The sequence below is a fragment of the Sinohyriopsis cumingii genome, chromosome 4 (genome assembly GCF_028554795.1).
Source record: "Sinohyriopsis cumingii isolate HCF-2022 chromosome 4, ASM2855479v2, whole genome shotgun sequence".
Taxonomy (NCBI): domain Eukaryota; kingdom Metazoa; phylum Mollusca; class Bivalvia; order Unionida; family Unionidae; genus Sinohyriopsis; species Sinohyriopsis cumingii.
The window spans coordinates 94,791,991-94,813,644 of record NC_142964.1 but is presented as its reverse complement, the minus strand read 5'-3'; the positions used below and the strand labels follow the sequence as shown (position 1 = coordinate 94,813,644).

At 36.8% G+C, this 21,654-nt stretch overlaps 1 protein-coding gene across 5 annotated transcripts in view; it reads right to left on the bottom strand.

Moving 5' to 3' along the window:
• Positions 1–21,654, bottom strand: part of LOC149801705 (E3 ubiquitin-protein ligase NEDD4-like) — a 110,181-nt gene that overhangs the window by 61,385 nt on the left and 27,142 nt on the right. For 4 of the 5 annotated variants that reach the window (XM_089955975.1, XM_089955976.1, XM_089955978.1 and 1 more), the window contains exons 8-12: positions 17,698–17,885; positions 10,495–10,536; positions 8,220–8,366; positions 7,462–7,609; positions 5,243–5,269 (exon numbers count right to left, since the gene is read on the bottom strand). In XM_089955975.1, the coding sequence (XP_089812101.1) occupies positions 5,243–5,269; positions 7,462–7,609; positions 8,220–8,366; positions 10,495–10,536; positions 17,698–17,885 (552 nt within the window). The remainder of the gene's footprint in view (positions 1–5,242; positions 5,270–7,461; positions 7,610–8,219; positions 8,367–10,494; positions 10,537–17,697; positions 17,886–21,654) is intronic. The other variant, XM_089955977.1, reaches the window with a different exon arrangement.

Genomic DNA, 21,654 nt, shown 5'->3' with positions numbered 1-21,654 from the left:
CTTCCAACAGTCATTATTCCATATCTTGTACTTTCCTTAAAAATCTATCCAACCACTCTGACTTTCCAACAGTCATTATTCCATATCTTGTACTTTCCTTAAATAACACCACCTATCCAACTAGTCTGTCCTTATAATAGTCATTATTCCATATACTGTACCTTCCTTAAACAGCCTCAACTCCTATCCAACCAGTCTGACTTTCCAACCATCATTATTCCACATACTGAAATGTTTTTGGGATAGGGTGTGAGGTGTGGGGTGTAAAACTGATTTTAATTATGAAATAATTACCAATTAGCTATTGTGAAGAAAACAATACTGGCACTCTGTTGCGTGAAAGAGTGGAAGTAAAAGAAGAAAAGGCAGTATGTCAGTGGTTCTACACCTTGTTGGACAGCAACTCAAATTAGGTTTGTGGTGTTAGCCTTGTGACCAACTCGGGTAGGAAATTTCAAATTAAGGCTGATCTCAGCAACCCACTCAAAACAATGGTGACCCAGATTACGGACATGACTCATGGGTTAAGGAACACTGCAGTATGTGATCTCCAAAATAACACATTCATGACTTTCTCCACGGAAGAATAGTTAAAACAGGTCTAGAACATTTTTGAATAATAGTGACTGAAGCCACAGTGGGGCTATGAGAATGATATAAGCAGTGAAACTTCTGACTTTTGATAGAACTTGAGATAGCAATCAGAATGGTTGAATCTTATATGTGAACAGACGATCCCAATGCAAGCTGAATGCATCAAATGCCCATGTTCTCTGATCCGGTACTGAAAAAACATAAAAGGAAGTTTGTTGTTCAGCCTGGTTGCAAATAAGTCCACCAGAGGCTTCCCTACAGTGTGAAAAGGGGAAGTGTTAAAGAGTAGTGTAGAGACCATTCTGTAAAAACAATTTTGCCTGTCCTGGACAAGCTGTATGCTAAAACATTCTTCTTTCCCGGAACGTGGTAAACTTGGAGGATAAAGTTTTTCCAAGGTTGCCTTGTGAAGGAAGTTCTAGACCTTCATTCAAAGAGAAAGAACATGTCTCTTTCAAGTTGTCAGAGGAGACCATGACACATCAAACCCTTACTCTGACAATGCAACTTTGTAATGCTAGAAATACAGCCTTAATTTCTAGACTGTTGATTTGGAGGGACAATTCATGAGAACTACAATGACCCCAGTGAATTAAACCTTCTTAAGGTTCTAAATGATCACACCTACCAGAGTCTCACATGACAGCAAACATAAAAATGGAGTCGGGTACATGCATGGGTACCCCAGACAGAAATCAGTCCAAATCAACTACCAATGCCAGTGGTGCTGAGAATCTGATCTTAGTGGAATCAGAGGTGACAGACAATCTCTGTGTGGTTTTCACCTCGTGAGAAGGAGAAACTATACACACATATAGCAACATCCTAAGCAGTGTTCAAGGTTCCCAACAGGCACAGGTAAAGGTGAACAAACAACGTCTTTGCTCATAGTTCCTCTAGAAGTGTTAGGATGCATTCAATCCAGTCCCATGTGACTTGAACTAGTGGTAAGTAAGTTCATCCACATGAAAACAGAGTCCTGGCATGGAATAAGTTCTGACTTCTTGAGATTGGGTAAAAGACCCAACCAAGTTACTGTCAACCAGCAATGGTACAAATCCTGGATGGAGGGACTACACTTGAATGCTGTGGATCAGCCATTTGTCAATATACTGGAGAATCAGAATTTCCAGGAATCAGAGGTATGCCACTACTACTCATATAACTCTGGTGAAGACTCCAGGTACAGAAGCAATTCCAAACAGCATAACCTGGAATTGGCAAACTTTCCAGTCCAAGCAAAACCAGACCCATCTGCAATGTGGAGGAAATATCAGGATTTGCATGTAGGCATCCTCAAAGTCAATGGAGATCACCCAATCTGATGGAAACATTGCATTCAGAACTGATGATGCGGTCTCCATCTTGAAAGGTTCCTCCAGAAGAAACTGGTTTCATGGGGAGAGATCAATTACAATATGAAACTTTCTGCTTTTCTTCGTGACCATGAAGATTCAGGAGTATAATGTGGGAGACTGATTATTCAGAATCATCTCAATTGCCATTTTCAATCAAAGGCTGTGCACCTCTTTAATTTCACCAGTTTGGATTGATGAAAAGACATGGGGACAGGGGGTCTTTGATGGATGGGTATGGTCCTGAAACTAGTCTGTAATCCTCACCCACAATGGAAAGCACCCACACATCATCTGTGATGTTTGATCAAACCTTTGAAAAGAGGCCTAGATGAGCACTAACAGGTATGTTTTGGACACAGCAGAAAAGGGTTTGAGTTCCTTAAGGGCTGTCCCCTCCCCTTAGGAAAGGAAGGAGGGTTGGAAAACTTCCTTCCTGGGGCTCTTCAGTGACCATGCCTTTCAACTGACTCTCAAGGAAGTTTAAACTGAGATTGTGGATTGGATGGAGGTTGTACCTGTTTAAAGAACTTTGTGGATGGCCCCTAAGGGCAATTTGCATTACCATGCTTGTTGGCTGATTGCTTCTAGTAAAAAAAAACATGCAGAAATCACCATTCAAAAGGAGCAGTAATAGCTAGATTTTCTAGAAGGTGGTGGTCACACTGTATATCTGAGAAGCATTATTTTCACAAAGACCCAATTAGCCATATACATCACATGAAGTCATCAAATTAAAACCTCATGCTGATACAATCATCTATTAAGGATGAATAGTGATAGAGAGACTTTCAAGAAGGCCACAACAGCAGCCACAGATGTCTGATCGTTACCATTTTAATTCAAAAGCATCCACAAATCATAAGAAGTCTTTTAATGAAAGACCCTGTTGCTACATCCATTCATTCTGGAGGAGTAGATGAATGTCAGTATGTCACCTTTTTCACTTTGGACCATACAGACATCATAATAAGCTTTTTACTGAAATGCTCATGTCTATATGACCATCCATTCTCAGAGTAACTATACAAAAACTTTATTAAGATGGCAGCCATGGTGACCGCACTGGACATCAGAATGACACCAATTTCAATTAGGACCAACTAGACACAAAAGAAATCATTTAGTGAAAACCCATGTCAATAACCTGTCCAGGAGGAGCAGGAAAAAGAAGACTTTTAAGATGGATTCCATGGCAGTCATGAGTGCTTCATTTAGAATCAACTAGACATCATAACTCTTTCTGTGAAAACCTCATGTTGATATGACCATCTGGTTAGAAGTAGCAGTGAAAAGATTTTCAAGATGGCTGCTGTGGTGGCCATACTGGATATCCAAGGGGCAGCATTTTTATTTAGAACCAACTAGACTTTGGGATAAAAAAATTCTAAAGTTTCAAGGCAATCCTCCCAGCAGTGCATGATGAGTAGTGCCAACAAACTTAACACAAGAAAATGGTCTTTGTGCCTCTGAGCTTATAGCCATCACATTGAATTACATCAAAGTGTGGAAAAATGAAAGAAAAATAAAATGAACTTAATTAGTGCAGTGATACCAAAAATAAGTCTGAAATTAAGAGGAATTAAAATTTTTAGCATTATAAATGCATCTGTCTGAATAAATGGACTAAAATATTCAGAACATGAGTACTTTGAAAAGTATATTATACCCCTACCCCATATTTAATGGTCCTCCATGAAGGCTCTAGCAGAGCATGGCTGACCCCAGAGATTACTGATCAAGAAGTCTCAGCTGACTTTGGTCAAGGTATGTGCTGTTCAACTTGACTTACTGTGTTGAATCCATTTTTTTTTTACTAGATTTTCTATGATCTTTAACCTCTGAACTATAGACCACCAAATCTACAGGTTTCTTTCTTACCCTAAGTGCAAGCCATTCAGAAAATCTAATCAAGAACTTAAGCAAAAGTTGCTGTCCAAAACTCAGTTTTCTTTAAGTTACAACTACTCTGACCTTAAACCTTTTAATCCCAAAATGAAGAAAGTTTCTTTCTAACATTAAGAGCAAGCTCTCCACAAACTTTGGTCAAGGTACAGGTTTAAAACTAAACTTACTATGCAAAACCATTTCTTTTCTTTTCAGTCAATGACCTTGACCTTTGACCCTAAAATCAATCAGCTTCTTTCTTCCTCAAAGTGTAAGCCATCCATACACTTTAGTGACAGTACATGTTTTAATTTTTTCAGCTAAAGTGATTTTAACCTTTTGAACTTCTGACTCCAAGATCAATAAGCTTCTACCTTACCCCCAGTAAAGACATTCACAGTGTCTAATCCAGATTAGTGATTCAGAACTAAAGTTATTGTGTGGAAACCATTTGTTTCTTTCAATCCATGACCTTGACTTCTCAACTGCTTCTCACTCAAAAGATTATACCTTACCTTACATGAAAAAAGTCTGGCCTGTGATAGGGAACTGGTGTTACTTTGTAGAAACCATTCTTCAATAATCAGTCACAATGAGCTTGCTCTTGCAGCTCGAGACTGCTCCGGTGTCCTAATGGTTTGAGTGTCAGCCTTGGATGTGGGAGGTCACAGGTTTGTCAAGTCATACCAAAAGACCTTAGTACTAACTGCTGCCTCGCTAGGTGATCAGCATTAACAGGTAAGTGTTAGGACTGGTCAGCCTTGTGTCAGGATAATGTGAATGGGTGGGACATTGTTCTACATGTCTGTGGCATGATGCCTCAATGCTAGACATCACTATAAACTGCCACGCTACAGACATCGTAGCGATATTACTGAAAAATTGTTAAAGCTACATTAAAAAATCCACACACATAAACATTTTCAGCCCAAATACAAACCATCCACAAAGTTTAGTAAATGTAAATGCTGTTAAGCTAAATATTTTGTACTAAAATCAAACAAAGTAACAGACAGAGGATACACTGAAGGATTGTTGTCACAACATTCAAGGCCCTGCCTTTTGGAAGGCACAAATAAATAAATGTAATTATCTAAATTATGAATTATAAGATATCCGAGAGTCAAAGAAATCTAAACTGCCAAAAGAATCTGGCAACAGATAAATTCTAAATATCCATCCAATGTAGCCAAAAAACTTCTGTTCCATATAATTAATGTCACTTTAAAAATTCCCATTAAATGATTCAATTTGTTAGAAATATTTAGACCGCTTTTTGGTTTGATTACAACAGGTTACACTATTTCATCTGTCTGTTAACTAAAGGTTTGCATTTTTATGATGGTAATGGAAAAGCTTCGTCAGTGTAGGAAAAAGTCAGTACAATCATGGAATATCTTACTTACAGCAGTAGAAGCCACTGATTTAGATCTCTGAAACACAACAGTTTAATTAATGTATTGTGAATTTCATGGCTATTAATTTCATTTTCATTGGGACATAAATCTGGACATGAGAAAATGGGGGGGGGAAGTAATGTTGTCACAGCCAGTTCATTGTTCACTGGGTCTTTAAATTATGTGAAATTAACTTAAGTCCAAATGGTACCCATGAATAATAACCAGTTCACATTATTTAAGAAGTGTTCTGTTGAACCTAGCGTCTCATCTGTATTTATTACCCTACCATCCCAATCCCCCCCACCTTCACATCTTGTACCATGAATTAGGTGAACAAATGTAAAAAATACTCTCAGGAATGTAAAATCATCTATTTTGGGACCCAACACTCATGACTATGTTACATATCTTATATAAAAAAATAAGTTTTTAATTTAGTATTTAACTTTCTAACTGGGTGATTTTTGAATGTGTATGGCTATGCTTTCTCAGTAAGTTAAACATCAATGACTACTCTTTTTAACGCTTTCTCTACCACCACCTCCATAGTGACTGCATACATCTAAGTAAACAAGCACTGCTATCTTCTATAGAGGACATATCCACTTGCTGGTTATGTGCTCTATACCTTATGTGATCACAGATCTGTTCTGTATGTTCATGTTACAGACGATCTTACTTGTCAATAATAGACAGTAAAAGGACATTGAACCAATCAAAGTAGAGTATAAACCAAATGATGGTTCTTGCTGTGAAAGACATCACATATTAAGTATAGTTACAGAACATGGAGATTCTCTGGAGTTTTCTAGTGTGTTATATTGTGTTGGTTGACAGTGAAAACAATGGCTTTTGCTAGTGATTTGGATCATAATTTTAAGGTTTTTCAGATGAAAAAATTGACAATATTGACTTTAGAAGTGTTGGCATTGATAATCAATTATCATCTTTGTTCAGTCAATCAGAAATTGAGATAGAATCAGGTGATGAAAACAGTGCAGTGTAGATAAAACAGCTACATGCTCTGCAAGTCACCGAGTTCACTGAAATCAGTCCTACTTTCATTTTGGGTAAGAGAAAAAACTAGATTTCTTCTTTAAATATTTTTATCTGGTATTAAAAGGAAGGAATTATATCTTAAACTAACAACCATGCAGCAAAATGTATGAAAGAAAAGTCTGACAATATCTGAAAGAAGAAAGGCATCATGAGGTCTCCATAATGTGCAGGCAGTGTGACATTCATATTTAACTACTTTTACAGGTATTACCAACAACTTCAGCTAGAACATGATGAGTTAAACATTTGAAAATAATTATGTATGCAAATCTGACAGACAACTTTCTATAAAATAATTAAACGTTTTAGAATTACAACTAGTGTGTTCTATGTTCAATCCATGGATTTTCTTATCAATCTTGTTAAAGTCGGTGGGATAAAAGAATGACACAGATTAAAGGTAGCTATAGTTTTGATATATGCATAGCTTTACTATATAAAATTAGTCAGTTATGAGGAAAATAAACAATTAGCCCACAACTCCCAAATCATCTGCCAAAATGTTATTATTTGGCTGCATCATCATCAGGCTTTGATAGCCAGCCCCCCAACCAGATGCAGTAACGAAAATGGCAGTCAGCCAGAACAGTGGGTCAATAAAGCAGTACTGGTATTTAAACAGTTAATGGAAAACTGGATATTATGATGACAATTAATCATGACATCTCATTAAGAACAATATATTATTTTCCTAAATGTCCTTCTCCTGACAATTTTTTACAATTAAACTATAACATACAAAGTAGATCGATATATACCTCTAAGATCAAGTAGGCATAACCTGCATACAGAAAAATCCACAAATATATACACAACAGCAGATAGTAGTGCTTGTTCACAAGAGAATTTAATAGTCACTGCGGAGGCAAGATGCATGTATGCTGTGGATATACACGCGGTTGGCATGGAAAGAGTTAACATGTATGCAATGGATATACATGTGGTTGGTATGGAAAGAGTTAACATGTATGGTTCTTGCTCACTGATGTAAATAAATCTGAACCATCATCAAATTTAAAGGAATTCATGTTTTGTAATTTTATTCTCACTAGTCATAGAATGCTACAATTCTTTTGCTTTTTGATTAGAGTTTTGTGCTAATTTTTTTAAGGGAATATAGGGATAGGGAATCTATATTAGATACAGTATAAGTTGAGGAAATATACCTGCATCGGTCTTTCCTCTCTCTGTGACGTTATTGATGAATCTTCATTACTAATGGTATCTTCTGTGCTGATGTGCCGCCTCTGTCTGTAAAGCTGAGCTGCCTCATTCTGCCTCAGCTGCTGAAGTTCATTCTCCTGAGCTGGATTGCTAAAAATAAAATGAGCTCATTCCATGACCCAAATGACTGCATAAAAAATATTTTCTTTGGGGGATAAATTGTTTAACTGTTGGGGGTCATTTTTGGCAGATTTAATAATCCATAACTTAAAAAAATTGTAAATTTTAATTATATGAAATGTTAGCTTTATTCATTAAAGTAATTTTCCTTTTTTATTAAGTCTCCTTGAACTCATTACAGCACAATAAAATAGTTCAATATCATGTCTCTGCTGAATTGTCTGGTCCTCTCTCTTCTCAGAGAAGTGGAATGGAAAACCCTTCTCGAAGAAATCAGTAGTAGCCCTACTCCCTTTCCTTAAACAATGAAGCTAAAGGGGTGCCAGCCAATGGTGCCAAGGAAAATTAAACCAAGTCACCATGGAGGAAAAAATGCACAGATCCAGACTCAACATGCATTATGTGATGATGGCAGGTCACAGGCACTACCATGGCTCTTCTGACAATTTGAATCAAACAGCACCTTGGTCTACCAACACATTATGTGATGACTGCAGATCAGTCTAAACTGTCTGCGGTTCACTGCAATAACCAACATGAGAAATTAATGTATATTCATACAGTATCTACTTATACTTACTTTGTTGGTCGTTCCCAGATTGTTCTGCGTGTATGATGATTGACATAGTATGTCCTACCATTAGCATCTATTCTCTCTTCCCAACCACTTGGCAGTGGGGTGTTTTCATTATCTTCATCATTTATGCCTGGCACTGGATCTAAAAGACTGAAAATAGAGATAAAAATATTTTTATAAAAACAAATGGTTCATGGAATATATACATCTGACGCAGACAACTTTCTAATTTCAATTTTCAACAGGGTCCCCGAGTGGCCGAGTGTTCTAAAGTGCTCACCATTCTGGATCACTGCCACCTCACCAGTCTTCGTAGGTTTGTCTCAGGCTTGGATAACATGGGTATGTGAGAAAGCTTGCCAGTAGCTTCTCGTGGGTCGGTGGTTCTTTCTAGAGTTTTCCTGGGTTCTTCCTCCACCAGTTATACTGGCTGCCATGTATAGCCTATCTTGTACTGCAAAATGGTGTTAAATCCTATAACAACAACATCAATTTCAAAAAACAGTTTCCCAATAATACATACAAATTATTGGCATTATATTTATATGAATTACCAATGTACTTTCAGTTTCTGACAAAGATCTGCCTTAAGGTGAAAATGTCATCAAAAGCACCTTCTCCATGCCGCATTTTTCTGCAGTCATTCAAAACAACGAGTCTATTGAAACTGTGACAACAATGGAAATAAGATCTGTCAAAGTAAGCAAGTGCTTAAAGAATAACCCTCTACATACATTTTAAACAACATACAAATTGGGGATAACTGTTAAAATGCTAATCAGACAGAGCCCATTCTTTTACAAGACATGCTATCTAGTCAGGATACAAGAGGATAACAAGTTACAAGACATGCTATCTAGTCAGGATACAAGAGGATACCAAGTTTCATGAAGATAACTCTGATAATTCAGGAGATATTATCCAGAGAAGAGTGTGATGGATAGATGGACCCAACTGTAAAACACCCCTATGAAGATTTAATACACTTCACTTTAAATATGAATTATCAAAAAGAAAATAAATTCAGACTAAACATGCCAACCACAGCTCATAATCTTACTAAATATTTTTCTGCCAGATGGATGTTTGGACCCCAGGGTCTTAGTCGTAGTACATTGTCTTTATCCATTAATACATGAGAATATTATTATGGTCCTATGGTCTTAAACCAGGTAAGAGAAAAGTGTGAAAACCAACAAGTTTTGTAAAATTCAACAAATAATTTATTTCCCATAATATAAAGTTAAAATGTAAAAAAAAGAACTTACAGTATTATGAATTAAATCCCATACAAAATTTCTATCAACCATGTGACGCCATGTGACCAACCATAGCTGCCATTTCTCACACTCGAAATTTACCAGTTCTTTCTCTATGTCTACATCAAAAAATCATCTGAACTTGATAATTTATAAAAACTAAATGCTGTCTACATCAATATCAGAGCCTTTACCAAAGTTTTTGAAGCTTTCATAGTAGTGACTCTAACTGTGCAAACTCCAGAAGTACTGAACAAAATCCATGGCCTCCAGTTTCAACATTGTGACACAGGAGCTAAGTGGGAAAATGATGGATCTCAGGGACCATCTCAGTTGCAGTTGTCTTTTCCTGCTCAGTAAGTGTATATAATAGTTATAAGGTGAGGATTTCACTAGCTTGAGCATTTTGAGCAAAGGGTAAACACAGGCCCACAGGAAACTGATAGTAACAACAGATCCACAGGCAAAAGTCATTTTCATATAGCAAAAAGTCACTTATATATCTGAATTTACCTTTTTATGCCCATTTATAGTTATAGGATCAATATCTGGAGAGTTTTTAGTTGTGACCCAGAGACCACAACTATATGCCCTAAGGAACTGACACATATATCAATTCAAACCCTCATCTGATACACGTTAACATTCTGGGTGATCAACTGTGAGTTACCTTTCTGGTTGATCAACTGCGAGTTATCTTGAATTAAATATAAACCTACCCCTAGCCCCACCAACTGGGTTTGTTCAAAATTTTAAAACCAATGTACATAAATGTATCCAAAGTTTTGAAGTCTATGCCAAATGATGCAGGTGGAGCTGCCCAACATTACTCACACATCTGGATAGACAGGATAATGATATCCCCGTATTTTCTACAAAAGTGAGGGGATAATGAATGGTCAAACTGCCTGGCCACTTTGGTCAACCTCTATGAATACAAAAAACAATACCACATATGGTCAGTTCTTTGTGGGTTTTTTGCCAACTTAGTGGGATAAACTTCTATTACTATCTTTTACCTTAGATTCTCTCCACTTGCTATATTTATTGAGCCCCTTGAACTGAAATACAAAATAAGGAAAAGCTTACTCAATAATGCCATCATATTGTTCAATTAATATTGCAATCAATTACAGAAGCAATTTATCCTAAACTAGATCACAATTCAAGGACACTGACACTGCTGAAACCAACGTTTGGAGTAAAATGTATTCTGCAGTAATACTTATCATTATACATCAAAATATCCAATACTCTCACAAATCAAACCTTCCCAATTGAGAAAAAGAATTTTAATCACATATTTTGGGTTGTTTTGGTAATAATATAGAAAATTGTCCTCTGCTTGCCAAAATGAAAGTCAGAAAGGTGGTACCAAATCGATAGATTCATCACTTACAGATGGAGTAGATGTGCACTCTGGTCTAAGGATGTCATTGATGAGAGGGCTTGGGAGGGGGTGCCTGTATTTTGATTGGGTAAGTATTACTGAAGAAAGAAAATTATAGTAAATTCCGTCACATTAAAGTTAAAAATAAACTCTGCAACCACTTCCTGATTTTAAAGAAAGACAAAATATTGTGTCTTTCGGAAATATATCTTATAGACCATGGAAGATTTTATCTATGGGAAATAACTATTCCAGATACCAAAAACATAATGGAACAGAAAATGCATGTGCATCCAACTCCTACAATGGGTACCCTTTGAGGGAAATATGGCTGAGTCCTTATGTGAAGGATAAAACTGGTCCCCTAAAGTTAAGGCAGCACAACTGAAAATCACATGAAATCTACATAATGGTAATTAGAAATGAATGGCATTTTATCAGGAAAATTTCAGGGCAAACTTAGCAAAAATATTCAACCCACCTCTTGCAAAGAAGTAGTGATGTCATTAACAAGGTCAAAGATAAAATCCTGAGATTGTGCATGCCAGCCAACCACTTCATTTCTGCTATAGATCAAAATGTTGCATGTGAATGTAAGGCTTACAAAGACTGCCAGAATTGTGAGGCATATTTGGTTTTGTGAAATCAATGAGTATTCTGAGCATATCACCCACTTAAACCAAAAGACTTGGTAAAAAATATCATGCGAAGATACAATGTCAGGCCCCACAACTAGTTATTTGAGTATTTCAAGTTGTGACAGAGCACAGACTGGGGGCATGCAGTGCTGGCTTTATTTACATATAGACTGAAGAGATCAAGTGAATGACTCCTATACAGCAATCTGTACTTAGTGATGAAGCCTGATTGCATTATTTCATTATGACAAATGAACTATCCATTCATAACTAGAGTTGGTTAGGATCTGCTGAGAAGGGTTAGCAATTCACTAACCCTGCAAGATGAAGTTAGGCTTACCCAAACAAAAGGTTCTGCAACAAAGCAACTTCAGTGAGGCTTTACTATTTCATGTCAGAGAATGGGCTTCAAGTGAACAGGCTTTCAGATTTTAGAGGACAGGAACTAAGGATTGGGAGCGTCAAGATCCACCTGGTTGGAAAATGTATTTTATGGGTTAACCTCAGCGGCTGCAGATCTGAGTGAAGACCAAGTATGAGTATACCATCCAGTATGAAATGCTTGATTCCATCAACACAGCATGTTTCCTGGCAAGATGAGCCACCTGGATGTGATGCACTTAAGGTGGATCTGTTGCCAAAGCATGAAGACAGCACTCTGATGACTCTGTTGCCAAATGCCTTCAGAGATGTCTGATGACAGCAGATGTGTCAGAGGATATGAAAATGCACTTTGATGCAGATTGCATATCCTGCCATGAAAGGAATTCAATGTGACTTTATCTCTGAAAATGGGCTTAAGTGGACCATTTTTTCTTGAAGGGACAAATTCTAACAGTACATGAGGACATTGTCATCAATTTTATGCCCAACAGACATTAAAATCATCAGTCTTGTCAAATTCCAGCCTGCAAACGATTTCTTGAGGGTGTATGAATATTTTTCTTCATTTCCATTGTTTTGGAATCCAATTCTTCAGCCTAATCTTCACTTTTAAATGAATGTCATCTTGGCTTTTATGAGTTTTACCAGCCTGTTCACTAGAGCCATCATCATTGCATTCATTTTTATTTCCTTCATAGTATAGGACGGTTAATGAATTGGGGTTACTTATTGTTTCATATCCACCTATAAGTAAAACTCTGCTGCTTTTACAAAGGCAAATGGTGCTAGATGAGGGTCATGTCATATGAATGGAAACACAGGACTTACAAAAACCTCAAATTACTGATTTTTGTATCTGTACATTTTTTTAAAAAAGGTGCAGAAGTTATCTCAATAATATATCAATAATATATTCAATTTGTTCCATATTTTCAATGAGGTTATTAGAATTTGGCAGCATTCCAAACTTATTCTCATAAACAAATATCATGGGATGTACGGAATATACAATTATTTCCAACAATCCCAAGTTTCACTTTAAATGTAACTGAGGGTGTAGGATAAAACTAAGTTTACTAATGTAATACTTACCAGTCACTACTGTGTAACTTACCTTTTTTTGAATGGAAAACTCTTGTCCATATAAAATGTACCATTATCCCATTCTAGAAAAGTTTTAGAATGTGTACATCACTGACCCAGTCTGACTCTTCACAAGTGGCCCATGCACAGTAGTGCTCTTCATTCTCTTAAGGAATCTTGGACTACTGAAGGTCAACAGAGTGTGGAGGGCAACTATTATTAGTGACAGGTAAGTTGTAGATAATTAAAATTAGCCTTTCACCCCCCCAAAAATTACACTTTAATATCAGTAATACATTAATTGGCACTACTTTTCAGCTGAATTTGTCAGTTAGGCATGTGGTGGCTGATGGCCCCCAGGGAGTAAACAAAATTAATCACCTTACAGTGGAACAATCAACTGCTGTTAGACAGCGACAGACTGAGTTACTGTTTGTGCCACAACTCTTGGACCCAACGAAAAAACACTTTCAGCTTAGTGCATTGAGGTCCAAAGTTAAAAAGAGGAGATGGTCATAAGTGATCACCAATTTGCAGCCTTCATAAGGTCCTCCAATGATGACTGACTGAAATACGCACATGAGACAGATGTAGCCCTAATTTTATGGGCTTTGACTCTCATGAACAAAAGATCCCTCTCAGTGAGTGATTGATAAACTTTCTTGATAGTGTATGCAATCCACCTTTAAATGGTGGAAGACAAAATATTGGTTCTTCCCATTAAATGAAGCATAGGACATTTCCTATCTTACCTTCTCCCTTCTGAAGTTGCCAAATAGAACCTAAGAACCCAAACTGGGCAAAGCACTCTATCTTTATCATCCACTGCGGAGATACAACTAAGACTAGGAACCTCAGACATCCCAACAATAACAAGACCTCCTAAATATGTCAATTTTTTAGTTTGATCAGTTTTCAACAAGGTGTAACAAAATATCATGTATTGCTATTGTTGAGCTGGAAAACACTAGGACTAAAAAGTTTGTAAAGTTTACTGGCACTTAAATTACCTCTAGTACAGTTTCATATACAGCAGTTCTCAGATAAAGGTTGAGGAAGCCTCAAAAAGGGTTGCTTACTGGACTCTTGCAGTTACATCCCTTTTTGAAATTTAGACTTTACAAAAGGTTGGTACAGATAGGATTGCATCTTACTTTATTTTGACAGATCAAGAATTGAAATATAGCTGCCAACCCCAGAGTACAAAAATACTTATTGCTTATGATAAAAATAATTATTTTTCAGAAACAAATACTTATTTTTAAAACTTTAATACATATGTAGCTATTTACAAAATCTACAACCATCAGTAAAGGAGAACAATAACTTATTTTATGTCAAAGATGCATGTGTAGCACTCTTGCACCTTCTGAGTAAGTCATCAGACAGGCTGTTTATAGAAGCCTTGTCCACACCTTGTTTTTTAAATAACTATTGATTTCAATGAATCATCTATCACGGATGATCTGAATTCTGTGCAATTTTCTTTTACTGAACTGTTTTTGTTCTAGCACACAAGTAATCCTTTGCAATTTTATTGTCTGGAAAAAGTGCAAAATAAATCAGCAGTATCTTTAGTAACTGAAAGAGGAATATTCTAAAAGAAATTTAGTAATAATACAGGTTTGTTTGAATTAGATTTTTGACACAGCTTTAACAATTTTTCAGTCATATCGCTATGATGTCTGCAGTCTGGTAGCTTATAGTGATGTCTAGCACTGGGGCATCATGCCGCAGACATGTAGCATGATGTCCCACCCAGTCACATTATCCTGACCCCAGGCCGACCAGTCCTAACACTAACCTATTAATGCTAAGCGCCAAGCGAGGCAGCTGTTAGTGCCATTTTTGTAAGTCTTTGGTATGACTCGACCAGGGATTGAACTCACGACCTCCCACACCTGAGGTGGACGCTCTAACCACTAGGCCACAGGAGCGGTAGTAATAAACTTTGGATTGAAGTACATCAAGGTTTTCTCTGGTATATATATATATATATATATATATATATATATATATATATATATATATATATGTGTGTGTGTTGTTGATGATGCAGCAAGCTGATGTTTATTAGCTTTTCCATGCTGTTTTATGTCATGGGTGCCTCCATGACCAATAGCAAATCACAACTACACAATTTGCAAAATGTTAAATTACTCTTCCAGTTCTGTTTTCTTTTCTTTGTTTGAGAACATTCTGAATCTTCTGCTTTTCTTTTCAACAAGACTAGAAGTTGAATATTATGAAGATGAGATAGTGATAGCAGGAAATGCTCTGCACAATCCAATAAGGTGGTTAAAGAATAGCATGTTAGCCTTGATTTCAAATGAACCAATCATATTTTAGAACTCTATATCCCTGTCTACATGCAATACAGTTACTCTAAGAATGGAACTGGGTACCCATTCTAAACAGAAAATTGCAAGACAAATATAGGAGAAAAGAGACACTGGGAAACTATGTTGAAGAGAGGAACTGAGGTTGATGATCTGTCAGATCCTGGGAGGCAACTGAAGAAATGAGACTGCTGAATAGGGTATCCGCATCCAAATGAACAGCCCTAAACATGATTCTTGCAATGATTTAGCAAGATCTTTGAAGTGTTCAGCACAACATCATTACAGACTTGGATATAAATGCATCTCTCTTTCCACCAGCAGGTGGTTAACAGATGTAGTGATAAAATAAAAAAAGTGAGTGTTGTACTGCCCTGATAAGTATATGAGTGATTTTAGGGTACATCTATCAGCTTATTGAAAAATAGCTATGGAAACCAGATATTGAAAATAGCTATGGAAACCAGATATTGAAAAAGTTATGACATTGTGAATTAGCTGCATTTGTCAAGGAAAAGATTTTGATTTCATGTGCACATGGGATGGCCTTGACAATCCCAGGGTCTTTAAGGAGCAAGACCAGCACATTTTTTGGTGAAAATATTAGACTGAAGTTAGACAGGAAGTATCATTATGAGAAGAAATCCTCAATAGTACCTGCATTTTGAAACTGACTTTCAAAGTGGTGCAAGATGTCAGAGACTAGACTTGAATGTGGTACCTGTTTGAATGAAGGCTGATCTTTTCTGGTTAAAAGGGTTATGGATTTGAAAATTTTATATACGGACTGGACAGAGATAGTCAGGGACAATGGATATGTTGGGAATATGACCCTGTCACAAAATAGTAATCTCTATGCACTGAATTTGCATGTCATCAAAGTTAGAGATGGGTACTGGGTATCCAGAATGAGGAAACAGCCATAATTCACGTTATGTCACATCAAAAACTGGGCTGGTGATGGGACTGTCAAGTGTTGGTATGTGATGCCTTTACATAGTTGGTACTGGATGTTACAGGAGACATGATCATGAAATCCAGTGTAATTAGTGCCATGCAGAGAGAATTGAGTCAGACTGAAGTGGCATGATCATGTGTGACAACCTGTCTGTATCTTGGGTCTGGAAGTGAGAATGCCAGGAAGAAGGATCACAGTACCCAGTTTCATTAACACTGGTCATAAGGCAAGACTGTACCAGAGCTGGAGTGGATGAAGCATGAATCCAGCTGACATCTAGTCCCTAGGTTCAGTACTAGGTCGTGAAAGAGCAGCATGGCCAGTAATGGTGTATGTGCATTAACGGACTGTTCATGAATGGTCCATGTGAGCCAATGTACCATGCTGGTACTGGCCAGGTAATTTCTTCAGTGCTGCTAAGACTGGGCGAAAGTGGTGGCAAACAGGGCAACAATGATACTGCAGTCACGTGGAGTGCCTATGGTGTCAGGGAATGCTGGGTCTTTTTCATACTGACTTCTCAGCATCAAGTGACTGTGACATTAAGACATTTGCAAATGAGGTGGCTTTGGTGGTAAAGCTCATACTAGATGCATCCTCTGAAGAGTGATTAGAAACCCCCTGTTCAGCCAAGGACAGCTGTTTGACTGAAACCACTGCCTAGCTGATCTCTGTTTAATGAGTGCACGTTTCACATATATGATTTCAACAACATCCCATACAGATCTTGCAAATGAGATTATTTTCTTCAACGAGATCAAACCTTTTACATATCATATATTTAATTCTGCCTGTAATGAATAAGAAGGCAGTGGTATCAAAAAATTAAAAAAAGTCAAGTATCAGGCCAAACTGATAGTGAAATGGTTGCTAAGAAAATAAATATATGGAAGAGAAAATTATGGACTTAATGAAATAAAGGTAATAAAGTATCTTTTACTTTGAGTAAAATGCAATAAAGATTGAATACTGACCTTGGAGTAGCACAACTAAAGTGCAAATATTCATCTAAGATCCAAATAGAGTAAAACTCAGTTACAAAACAGAGGACACTTTTCTGTGGTTAGAGAACTTGGTTGGAGCATTCAAACTTGTGGAAGGTATTTGCAAAACCCCTGAAAACAGCTTGCTGACCAAGCATGAGTGGAGTAACTAACAGAGGACTGAATTTGGTGCCCATTGCTCTATTTGAGGGGAGACTACTCCCATGTGACTTGTGTCTCAGCAAGCACATTTCCAGGAATTTAAAACAAGCCAAAAGAAGGGCTAATTATTTTCTTGCCTCTGGATTTTTCTTGTTTATTATGGTCACATAATATATTTGAAACAGAAATTAGAAAATATCAATATCTTTAACTCCAAGTATTTTTCTATGATATGGTCATATTCCTCCATTAGAAAGAGAGATAATGTTCTAAATCATATATTACCCAGATGCAGAAGGTCTCTGCCACTGTGTTTTTTGAGTGGTGTGGTCCACATAGTATTTCCTGCCTGCAGGATCTTCCCTCTCCTCCCATCCTGGGGGTAGGGGCTCAGGGTTCTGCTGAATGGGGCCTGATGCACCGGTATCATTAACTGAATGGTTCACCATTGAATCCACAAGTTCCCAACCTGGCTGCATGACAAAATGGAACAGAAATTAGTTATACCTGGTGCTCTTTATGAATAGACATCTATAATAAGATGCAAACTATACACAGCGAATTCAGTGGAGTGCCAGCTTTCAGTGATTTTGTGGTTTCAACCAGCCATAAATTTACACACACCCAAAAGAACAATGTTCCTGGTTTAGACACAAACAGGACCCTTCTTCAAATCCACAAATGCTCACAAGTTGTAATTGCTTGCAAAATCACAAAATTTATATAAATGAAAATAAATGAAATCATAGTGCAATAAAAACTCAAGCAACTATCATCTTTCATTAATAGTCATCTCTCATTAAGCCAGTCACTAGTTTTCCTTTGGTTACTGCTTCCTAGTCCTCCTTGCACATATTTAATCATGCCTGTTCAGTCAATCATGCATGAAAGACACTACAGCTAAAGAGAAAATAGAAAAGGAGTGGCCATATTTTAACACAAGATCAAAACTCTGTAATAAGACATGAGGGAGAAGGAAAAGACATCAAGTATCAGCTACTGATGAATCAGCTGGTATTAAATTGTTACAGACATAAGAGCCAAAGGTGACAAATCAGTGGTGAATCCAGAGAGGTTTGGCAGTTGGGTAGAGAGGAGAGGGGTGTTGGTTCTGACTGACACCACATTCCCAGTTTAAAATAATAGTGCACTTTTAAGTCAAAAAGAAAAAGACAGCCACTTAGGTAGAATGAAGCACCTCTTCTCAAAACCGAATCAAAGGTATAAAGAAGAGGTACCAGTGGGCTTGATATCGCTCACCTGGTTTGCATAATAATTAGTATTCACACACCATCCCCTTTGCTTCTACCCCTGTACCACACTTTAAAAAATCAAATTCACAGAGGATATAAAAATTGCACAAAACTTAAGTAATTTCATTCATAATGTATAATTTCTAACTTGATTGTCACCAGGGGGTTAATAACACTGTCAGTGTATTTACTTTATGACTTTACTGACTTTATGGCTAGCAGAACTAACGAGCATGCAGAAAGATGGGGATTTCATTCAAAGTCATATCAATACGTATTAGTGTTTGGCTAGAATACTAAACAGCCTTAACACTATTAAATAATACAGTTGGTTCTGAGAAACATTGGAAAAGGCCATTACCTTTATATATGGTTAACTTAGCCACAGAAAGACATTCTTGTAACATGAAAAAACTTGTCAAAGGCATGACTAAGCAATATTAATAAAAGTTAAGTGGGGCTTAGAAAGTGTAAGGGGTGGGGGGGCCAGTACAGCTATCAGTCTAAAGGTTCTGATGCAAGTTTTATGCCCAGAAGAGAACGCTGACAGGGGTTTTCTGTATAAAAATGTATTTAATTTTTTTTGGCTAAAATCCAATGAATTCCTGCAAAGCTGCTATCTGGAAACCAAACTGTCAACAGATGGATTGATGAACTTGTTATTATATGCTTCCAAACTTGTATAGCAGGTTGGAATTGATAACTGTGCATGCAAGTTAAAGCACTAGATAAGAAAACATCTCTCTTGTTTAAGGTCAAATACAGTCAATATTGAAATGGTATGAACAATCTATGCCTGATTTGGACATACTATCTAAGCTCAGGCAAGCAACTGAGACCATTTCAACAGATGGTATAGTTCCAACATGGTACCAGTCTAAAACTGTGCACTGGTCATGGGAATGATTGGCTATTGTCTGACAGTACTGTGTTATAATGACTGCACCAGGCATTGACTGTTTGTGGCAAATTACCATTGGCTGCAGAGTTAATAATCTTTAAAAATCTATGTCGCTTTAAAGACAAAATAAAATAAAGAGACAACCAAATCTCATTATAATCTCAAATTAGTCTATGAAATACTACATAAAATAATGACATGGCATAATATAGACAGTGTTCAGAAGGGAGATAATTCCCCTTTTCTTCTATCAAAACCAAAAAGTTCCTCACATCCACTTCTTTTACCATCCAATAAGTGAGCACTGACATCGTCTGGTCTACAATGAAGGTGTAAATTGTACTAATTTGTGCTGTTTTCTTAATACCCATTTTTTTCTGTTTTATTCAAGGTATTATTGGTTTGCAAAAGAAGGTAAAGATCCTGCTGATTTATTTCATATAGCCATGTATTTGCCTCTGCTTTTCAAAGTAATATTACATTATACAGTCAAAACCAAAAGAGTAACAGATGCTGTTTTTCAAAGTATTGAGAGTTTTATACACAAATTTTAGAAAGTAGAAATCATTTCTTAACCAAAAAGCTGTGCTGGACCTTTTCGCACACTCTTAGTGCAACAAATGGTACAATTAAAACATTCTGCACAAAAATTCATGTGTATACAAGACTTTATGGAAGATAGCCTTGTATACTTGTACATCATTCATGGAAACATGCAACAGTTTGACTGTTTGTTGGTCAGTTGGTTGTGTGGGTTTAGCACCATTTTTCAGCACATCATAGGCTGTACATGGTGGCCAGTATATCTGGTGGAGGAAGAACCCAATATAACCTGGGGAAGAACCACCGACACAAAGATAGTTACTGGCAAGCTTTCTCACAGCTGAGACTCAAACCCACCCAGACAGAGGTGAGATGTCAGTGATCTGTAAAGGTGAGTGTTTTTTGACCACTCAGCTACCTGGGTAAGACAAAGTTTGTAACAGAATGGGAAATGCTCCTTGAAAAATTTATGAAAGAGCATGAACAAAAACACCCCAGTAAATTAATACTAGACACACATGTACATAAAAATACTGAAACTGATTTCGTCATCTTTCTTATTAGACTGTTGTTTTGTTGCATAATGTAATCATTACTAATCAAAATACTGCAATAGTTTTTAAAATAATAAGTGAATGCATATGTATGACCTTGCGATTAGTGATTATGAATTTTCTCACATTCTTGTGATTATACTGTCTAATAAGTCCTTTAAGTGGTGGAATAAAAAGTCTATTGTAACTGGGGTGATATCCAGCTGCAGACATTATTTCAAGAATAATTCATATATACCATATACTCGCTTTTACGTCAAACTGCAAAACAAAAAAAGATCCTGATCTGCCATAACATAATGCAACTGCAGATCAGGGTCTCTCATTTGTTCTACTGATTACTCCTAATAAACTGCACAGACCCAGATGTGCCAGGGCATTATTTGACAGCAGGTCTGGGTCTGTCCAGTTTGCAAGTGGACTCATCTTATAGCAAGTATATACTGTGCAGATATGAATGATCCTTTTGATGCTCTGATGGATATGGAAATGCGTCCATGTTTTTATTTCTATGTAATATCGCAATATCTACAGATTCACTTCTAATAAGACAGGTTTGACAATACTGCCCTTCTGAATTTGACTGGAGCAAGACTTACCCAATAAAATACTTTGTAAACAGATATAATAGAGAATGGCAATACATAGCAGGAGATCTGAAAATGTTGCTATAGTTTTGACTAACCTCCTCCCAAAAGAAATCATTCTTTTAGAAAAAATCTTTATTCAAATACCTTCTGAATGTTCAGTGAATGATGAAAATTATGCATTCTTAGAAACTTTGCCTTTTTACCAAGATAATGAGTTCTGAGAACCAATCTATCATTTATACGTGAGGGCAAAATTGGACAATTGCTTGTATTTTTTACAGCAGCACTGCTACTAAATAACAGAAGTAAATATATCGATATGCCAACTCAGTAAATTTCACAGAGCAGTAAAGTTTCCTGCAGAGTTAATCATTCCCTTTAATTTATACAGCATCTGTTTT